The sequence below is a fragment of the Gobio gobio genome, assembly GCF_949357685.1.
Source record: "Gobio gobio genome assembly, chromosome: 9".
In the NCBI taxonomy this organism is placed as follows: Eukaryota; Metazoa; Chordata; class Actinopteri; order Cypriniformes; family Gobionidae; genus Gobio; species Gobio gobio.
This window is the reverse complement of record NC_137115.1, coordinates 9,130,475-9,139,665: the sequence shown is the minus strand read 5'-3', so window position 1 is coordinate 9,139,665 and position 9,191 is coordinate 9,130,475. Positions and strand designations below refer to the sequence as shown.

General features: G+C 37.2%; 1 protein-coding gene across 3 annotated transcripts in view; it reads left to right on the top strand.

The window, feature by feature from the left end:
* Window positions 1–176: 176 nt before the first annotated feature.
* The window catches only part of fam118b (family with sequence similarity 118 member B), a 28,101-nt gene continuing 19,086 nt past the window's right edge, over window positions 177–9,191 (top strand). For 2 of the 3 annotated variants that reach the window (XM_079824682.1, XM_079824683.1), the window contains exons 1-2: window positions 4,318–4,641; window positions 5,554–5,643. In XM_079824682.1, coding sequence (XP_079680808.1) covers window positions 5,561–5,643 — 83 coding nt within the window. In that variant the 5' untranslated portion in view covers window positions 4,318–4,641; window positions 5,554–5,560. Of the gene's footprint in view, window positions 198–908; window positions 1,187–4,317; window positions 4,642–5,553; window positions 5,644–9,191 lie in introns of those variants that run through there. The other variant, XM_079824681.1, reaches the window with a different exon arrangement.

Sequence of the window (9,191 nt, the reverse complement as noted above, 5' to 3'; positions counted from 1 at the left end):
AAACTGTGGCTCTGCAGACAGATATTATTGGAGTAAATACGTTTTTTCTTCTACCATCAAAATGATTAAATATCTCACATCGCTATTGTCAACTAAATTACTAATAGATCACCCCCATGTAACTGAGCAATAGTTTATCCCAAAACCATGTGACTTGCGTCTCAGCCTTCAGCAGCAGACATTTTGAAAACAAACCGGTGAGTGGCTTCTTATTTCCTCAGTGTTTCATTGATAATAGTGCATATAATGAGTACAAAATATACAAAAGTATGTCATGTGGGTGGCCAAATAAGACAGGAATGTCAACTATGTTACCTGTCAACTATGTTACTCAGTAATATCAATGTTGCTCAAGTTAGTCATAGACATGAATCACTATATTTTGTATATTTAAGCTTGTTGTTTATGTGATAGTTTATATATAACTATACTTGTCATAGTTCAACACAGTACAACTAACAGTATACTGTTCACAATTTTGTGGTCAGTAAACATATGTTATTGAAAGAATTTGGAATATATTTAAATTTTTTATTTATTCCTTTGATGCAAAGCTGAATTTTCATCATCATTATTTCAGTCTTCAGTGTCACATGATCCTTCAGAAATCATTCTAATTGATTTGGTGTTCAAGAAACATTTATTATTATTATTATTATTATTATTATTATCAATGCTAAAATACAGTTCTGCTCAATATTTTTGTGGAAACATGACACATTTTTTTCAGGATTCTTTGATGAATAGAAAGTTCAAAAGAACCACATTTAGTTAAAATAGATAAATGTATTTACTGTCACTTAATTTAATGCATCCTTGTTGAATAAATTTTTTTTTCTTACTGACCCCAAACATTATACATGATCCATTGTTATGTAACAATCCATCATTTTCTTTGATTTTGACAGATGTCAGCAGCAGAGAAACAGCGAAGATACAGGGCTCGACGGGATGCTGATCCCTCAAGAAGGGCACAATATTTAGAAAAGCAGAGAGAGGCATGGTACAGACTAATAAGACTAGGAAATGTAAAACCAGTCGCAGAGTTGAGTGAGAGGGAGAAACAAAGCAAAAGAGACAAATGGAGAAAAGCACAACAGAGAAGAAGACAAAGAAAGCGAATACTAGAAAACATAATTACTCCAGCAGACAGCCCTGAATTTGACCAGCCACCTGAAGAATCAAGGTAGAAAGCTATGTTTATGTCCTATGATGTTTATTTTTATTGATTTGATACTTTGATTTGCTATAAAATTAATGTCCATGTCGTCAATAATGTGTCTGGGTCACCAGTGTTGGAAATGTTTGGAAATGTAATTGGTTACAGATTACAAGTTACCCTATTTAAAATGTAAAGTAGTTACTTTATTAATGTAATTGATTACTTTTTGATTACTTTTCTAAATTTCTAACAAATGTTTTCAACTATTTGCTGAAACAATTCACCTCTAAAAATAGAGATATATTTATTTGTGTTTAAGAGTGTATGATTGTAGTGAAAACATGTTTTTCTTCTTACTGATATAAAAAAGTTGTACAAGTCTGCATGCTATTCTTTTTAACAGTATGTGTGTGAAGGGGAAACATTATACCATATTAGACCTAGTATTAAACAGAAGCAAGAATAGATTCTAGTTTCATATTCACTGGCCACCCAAACAGACACTAGCTGTCATAACATGCATGGTATTGTTTTTTTTTTTTAAATAAAGTTATATTCCACCTAAAATATTGTTTCGACTCAATGACCAATCGTTAGTGTTAGTAGTTAAATAGCTCTATTTTGCAAGACAAAACGGGACAGCACTAATAGAGAGATTTGTCCACTAGGTGGTTAAAATTCATCATAGGAGATGCTTCCTCAGGTTCAACATTGAAACAGCATTTTAATAGTTTGGCAAACATTTTGCACTGAACTGTTATATTTGCGCCCTTTTCTAATTCCTGGATGAAATGATTTTTAAATATCTAACACTGGAACGCATTTTTATCACTCGCATGGTGGCAGCTCACACAGGTTGTAGCCACTTTCAGTGGATTGATGTAATTGGCAGACGCGGTGCACTGCAAATTCAAAGAGAACCAATGAAAAGCATCAGAATAGCATCGCTTTACTAAACGGCCTTTAAATGGCAGGCAACATTTTCATAAGTAACTGTAATTTAATTACACATTTTTTCTCAGTAACTGTAATGGATTACAGTTATTTTGTAATTAAATTACGTAACTTTGTTACTTGTCACTAGTTACTCCCCAACATTGTGGGTCACAAAGTTGACGTGAGTAACAAAGCTGATATGGTAACACATTTTTTTTTAAGTGTCCTTGTTACATTCACTATATTGCACTTCTCCAAATCACTGAATTCAGGTGTTCCAATCACTTCCATGACCACAGGTATATAAGTCAAGCCCTTGGCATGCAGTCGCTTCTACAAACATTTGTGTAAGAATGGGTCGGTCTCAGGAGCTCAGTGAACTCAAGCGTGGTGCTGTGATAGGTTGCCACCTGTGCAATAAGTTCCTCACAACTAAATATTCCACAGTCAACTGTTAGTGGTATTACAACAAAGTGGAAGCAATTGGGAACATCAGCAACTCAGCCACGAAGTGGTAGGCCACGTAAAATCCCAGAGAGGGGTCAGCGCATGCTGAGGCGCACAGTGGGCAGAAGCTGCCAACTTTCTGCAGAGTCAAGAGCTACAGACCTCCAAACTTTGTGTGGTCTACAGATTAGCTCAAGAACAGTGTGTAGAGCTCCATGGATTGGGTTTCCATGGCTGAACAGCTCATCCAAGCCTTACATCACCAAGTGCAATACAAAGCGTTGGATGCAGTGGGGTAAAGCACGCCGCCACTGGACTCTAGAGCAGTGGAGACGTGTTCTCTGGAGTAACGGATCACGATTCTCTGTCTGGCAATCCGATGGATGAGTCTGAGTCCAGGAGAACTGCACTTGCCTGACTGCATTGTGCCAAGTGTAAAGTTTGGTGGAGGGGGGGTTATGGTGAGGGGGTGGGTTGTTTTTCAGAGGTTGGGCTTGGCCCCTTAGTTCCAGTGAAAGGAACTCTTAATGCTTCAGCATACCAAGACATTTTGGACAATTTCATGCTCCCAACTTAGTGTGAACAGTTCCATCATGACTGCGCACCAGTGCACAAAGCGTCGGTCCATAAAGACATGGATGAGCGAGTTTGGTGTGGAGGAACTTGACTGGCCTGCACAGAGTCCTGACCTCAACCTGATAGAACACCTTTGGGATGAATTAGAGCGGAGACTGTGAGACAGGCCTTCTCGTCCAACATCAGTGCCTGACCACACAAATGCGCTTCTAGAAGAATGGTCAAATATTCCCATAAACACACTCCTAAACCTTGTGGAAAGCCTTCTAGAAGAGTTGAAGCTGTTATAAATGCAAAAGGTGGGCCAACTCCATATTAAACCCTACGGATTAAGGATGTCATTAAAGTTCATGTGCCTGTAAAGGCAGACATCCCAAAACTTTTGACAATATAGTGAATGTTCCATATACTGTAGTTTTAACAGAAATTATGCGTAATTACATACTATAACCCTAAACCAAGCCCTAATCCTAATCTTAACCTTAAGTACATGTTATATTAATCAGTACTTATTTGTGTAATTACAGTGTAACAACTGCACATTAAATTATAGGGTTACACTTTATACTTTTATATTATACACTTTTATAATTTATAGTTATTACTATAGTAACTATATGTAACATTTGTAACAATGCCACTGTAAAATAAAGTGTTACTTAAATGCTGTTTTTGACACTCAATAAAGTATATTGCATATCCCATAGATAAACGTTATAGCATATCTGATGGAAATTATTAGGTGCAGACTTTTATTTATTTATAGAGTCAGTGAGTGTGTCCAAAAACATTAGTAGACAGCGTTTTAAGGCTTCATCAAATCTTTGAACAAGCCTATGCTCTTAGTGCCCAATCTGAACATTTAATGTCTTTAATGCCCCTCAAAAAGATTAATTAGAGCTTTTGAAAATTAGATAGACTACTAGGTTTGGAGCACAGTTATTTTAACAAGTTTATATAGTTTTTTTTTATGTTTTAGTTAACTAAATGAAAATGAGAATTGTTGCCTTGTCAGCTAGATGACATAAAATAAGTTTATATTTCAGGTAAAGTTTATTTCATTTCATGTAACGAAGGTTTTTTTTAATGGTTTATGGATAACAATGTTTTGGAGACACTGCCGTAAGAGTGTCAGGCAGTCTGTCGGATTAAATCTCCACTCACATCCCATAGACACACGCACGCGCGCGGAACGTGGGCGCGCACATCCGCTGTGATGCGCGGACACATGTAAAGCTCAGCTTGTGCACACAGGGATCCGCAGAGGCGAGACTCTGGACAGGTACTTCGCTAAAGGCTGAACGGATTTTTTTTTCAAGGCCTTTAGCGTTTTTGGCTGAAGGCTGACTGGCACTGATAACCTACTGCCATCGGGATTCGTTATAGAAATCCACTTGACGTCTGCTCGATAGATAAGAGAGTTTGTCCTTAGTGTTTTGTTTCATCATTAGTATTAAACGCTTCGAGCAAATTGAAGATTAAGTAAGTTACTCGGATCCTCATTTTCCCTGTTCATCTCGGTAAGTAACGTCAGTGTTTGGAACATTTTATGATATGCTGTTTGTTTCAGTAAGCTAACCTAACGTTACTGATTTTGTCGTGTTTTTATTTAAGTCGTACTATGTAGCTGATTGGTAACGTTAAATCTAACATTTTCAGTTATTTCGTCTTTCCTCAACTTAATGTTACGTTATGTACTTTCTTAAATGTTTTCAATATTAAAATAATAGGCTATCCAAATAGAAAGTGTATTTTTAGCCGGCATGCTAAGGCTGTACTGTCTATCACATATGGAACAAAAGCAACAGGTGACTGGACGATAATGAAAACACATAATTAAACGCCCCGGCTAAAACAGCCAAAGAAGATGTCATAAGAATTACGTTATTAGTACTAGTACTAGTATTTTGGTGTCAAACATAAAAAAAGCAGTTATGGCTTAATAATTGTACATGCTAAAATATCACAAATGAAGCTAGCCTGTTAGCTTGCTAGCTCAAAGAGGCTGTCTTTTTTTGCCAGAGTTTGTTGTTGTAGGTTATGATTGATTTTCTATGCTTTTCATGCGCAGTCGAAACTGTCTGACATGAATATGAAAGAAAAACAGAGAAAAAACGGAGTATTATCTGCTGGCTCCTGAGTGAAGTGAGCACAACAAAGAACTGATGCATCTTCAGTTTTGTTACTCATATCATGAGCATGTAAATACTCTAAAACTTGTTCCTCCAGCTAGAAGGGAATACATCTCTTTCATTGTCAAGGACAATTAAAACAATTAAGCTTTTTAAACCTTCTAAATGAACACTTGATGTTTCTATCTATCTATCTATCTATCTATCTATCTATCTATCTATCTATCTATCTATCTATCTATTTACTGTGTAGCCTTTTGGTCAATATGCTTTGTAAATGGCTCAACATTTTTTTTGTAGGAGTCGAATGGCCTCTGTTGTTACAGTGAAGACAGAGAAGCGTCCTTCCCCTGACTCTGAGGATGGCGACACAGTGTCTAAGAAGGCCAGGTATGAAAACAGCAAATTCTTTCATATTTCATATTCATGTCAGACAGTTTCGAGTCTTGCTTTGCTGCCAGCAGCACATTCCCAAGGCGAGCCAAGTATTCTTCACGCAGCCATTCCCTGTTTGCAGATCTGCTCTGGCAAACTGTTTTTTCGAAGAACCTCCTGATAAGGATGATTTCACCTGGACCTTTTTGTCATATTCGGTTACACTTAATAAAGTTTCATTAGTTAAAGGTGCAGTAAGCGATTTTCTGAGAATAGCAGTTGAAAGTGGGTTGGACCAAGCCGCAGTAGGGCCCGTGTACACTCATAATGGGGGAGGAGAGAAAGTGAGCAAGAGGGAGATGTGAAAAAAGACTGTAGAAAGCGAGATGGCTGAGAGACATTACTAAAAAGAAAAGGTTAGAGGAATGTAATTGGTAGAAGGATTATGATCAGGCAAGAGCTTTAGGACAAGGGATTGGACGATTACCGGTTTCATGATAAACCACAATAAAAAGGTTAGTATTATCGTTTAAAATTTAATTATCATTAAAACCGTGTTTGATTATCGCAAAATAGCGGAAGGCAGTGACATTGGTCGGGAGATTCTTCAGACTTCTAAAAGGACCAAATCTGAGGTGCGGTCATATTTTGGCTTATACAAAAGTCCTGAGGGAAACTTAATCGAGGATGGTCACCCTGTCTGCACAACATGCAAAAAGAAAGTCGCAGCAATAGGGGGAAACGCAAATATGCCAGTCGTCTTCATGACCATCATCTCCTACTGTTGTATAGCGAACGCAAGGCAAGTGGACTTTGACCTCAATACCAAAACTACGACTGGAAAATAATAGAACATGAAACGTTTTTTTTGTTTAGTTGTTGAAATATTTTATCTCACTCACTTGAAATTAACGTGAAGCTTCCACTAAGAAAAGTTTGCAGCAAGTGTCTTTGCACCAAAGACGAACAAACAAGTTCAGACAAGACTATTAAGGGTGATATTTAAGGGATAATAATGGATATTCATTGTACACTTATTACACTTTTTTTTTTTTATTTTTTTTTTACCACATAAATAAATACGGGGACATAATGAATTGAGATTAATGTTTTAAATCTTATCTGTTTATAAATAAATGTTGTACAGTGTACAAAATAATCGTCCAGAAAAGAAGATCAGAACAATATTATAGTAGTATTAATAGTGAAGTCCTCTGATTTTATTTTCAATACAATCAAAAACGGAGACGCAAGACGGCAAGTTGCATTCGAATGAAAAGAGAGAGTGCGTCCATTGTCATACATGGATGTGTGCTGTTATAATGCATTGCTATTGACGATGGTCATTATGAGGATGGAAATGCCACAGAATAGAAGCTTAAAAAGTGCATAGAGCTGCTTGTTTTATTTGTTGTTTGTTGATTTTCAAATATAAAACTTGTTGAAATGTTTTCAGTGTGTGCATCTGTTCTTTTTGAACACTTTCATCTCATTTGAACAAAACCGTGATAATATTGATAATCGTGATAATTTGGGTCTCTATAATTGTGATATGAAATTGTCACACCGTCCCATCCCTATTTAGGACCCGTGTTAATATTAAGCTTTCCAGCGCTGGAGAAAGGCAGACCGAGCCTCCCCAAACAGACGAGGTGTTTATACTTGACGCGCTTGCTGTTGTACTATTCTTTCAAACAACAGAGGGCGACTCGGAGTAATTGTTACATAAACCATTAGGCGAGAAGTAAGGTACACACTAGGGGTTGAACGACTTTCGATTTTTTTCAAGTCGACATTTATGTGATGAAAGTCGAGTCGACGTCGACTAGTCGCCGATGACATCATTAATAAACGAATAACCCTGAACCTTGAGCTGACGCGAACACGAGTTTTCTTGTGCACTGGACAGCTATGGCATATGTCACAGCGCTGATAATAAGGTTATTGCTCCTACTACAACAGCTTTTGTCTTTGGGTCGTTATATTTCTCATAGATTTCTGCTCGTTCTGAATCAGATACAGATAAAGTAGCACAATAAAGATTACATGTATATGAATGCATTAGTGGAGCGATTGCGTGTGAATTAATTCTACTTGCCAGCGTCTCTCTACTAATAGTGAAGCTGTGAGTTTTAGTTACTAAGAAATATGTTATAACTTTTCAGTTTCTAAGCTATTTTAGTGATAAATCACAGAACAGTGTTGATAGATTTATGCGCTATTGAATGGTTTTGTGTAAGGCGCGATCTCCGCGTGATGTGCGAGCTATGTGTGTGTGTGTTACAATGCAGCACGCATTTAGAACGGTGATTAACTGACCTGTACAATAAGCGTGCATTCTCCCGCTCAATTTTGAGCTTCCAGATGCTATAATCAAGCATGTCTTGTGGAGAGCTCTCTGAGTATGTATTTATTTGTCATTTTTAACTGTTGGAAACAGAGCCTGTCAGGAAATGGCTTATCCTGTTGCGCCCTCTATTCATAGTTTTCACGTGTCGTCACGCTTATAGGAACGCCCACCTGGAGGGTAAAACAAGGCTCTCCTCCATTGCCCGCTAGTCATTTTTACCAGGATTGTAGTCAGTATTAATGCAGTAAGACAGTGATATTAAAATACCAAATTCAATATACATCTTATTGATGTTGCATACTTTGTACAGGAAAGCAAATGAACGCAGAATATTAGTGCAACACAAGGTTTCTCGTTAGGTTTTTTCCCCATCGAAACCCATTATAAAGAAAACATGTTGCATTCATATTCTTGCCTCATCTACTCGCCTGTATATAGTATGCATCATCAAAAAGGTGTAAACTGAATTTGATCTCTTAATATCACTGTTTTAGTACATTACAGCACTTTAAGGGTGGGTTGCACTAATGATTCTTTAGCCTGTCGTCAGTTCACCCTCCGCCTTCTGCTTGATCAGCTCTATAACGTTTTACTGCGTAATTAATCTGTGTTTAAAATGAAGTAGTGCAACAACTCGATTTAAAATAAAACCCATATCAACAAATGCTTTAAACTTTGCTTAATTTAATCCTTATTGGTGCAGCTCACCCTATAGTGTTTTTCACGTTAAGCGTTTTAAAAAACGTCCCGCTGTTTTCAGTGTTTGAAATACTGCAGCAGGTGCTGTATATGGATCATAAGTGCCCAAAACGTGCATCTTGTTCACATATTTTTGTTTGAAGATGGAAATTTGTCAGGCTTGTGCTGTAGTTCTATGGAGTTCTATGGCGGTTTTGCCCTCCAAGGCTCCGCGACAGTCACGTGACTGAAAACTATGGATAGGCCAGCGACTAGTCGACGTCTTAAGCTTAAAGCGTCATGGCAGAGCATTAAAGTCGACTAGTCGGTGCAACCCCTAGTACACACGTGATGTTTATTTTAGTACACTTCACCAAACACATTGCAAAAGAATCGGCTAAAACCCAGGAAACCTTGAGATTATTACTTGTGACATTAGAACAAAATATTGATAGGAGAACATGGATACAACTAAATTAACGATTTCTTAAATATTTTCACCAATTTAAATTAGTTTCATGAAAATTTTTATTGA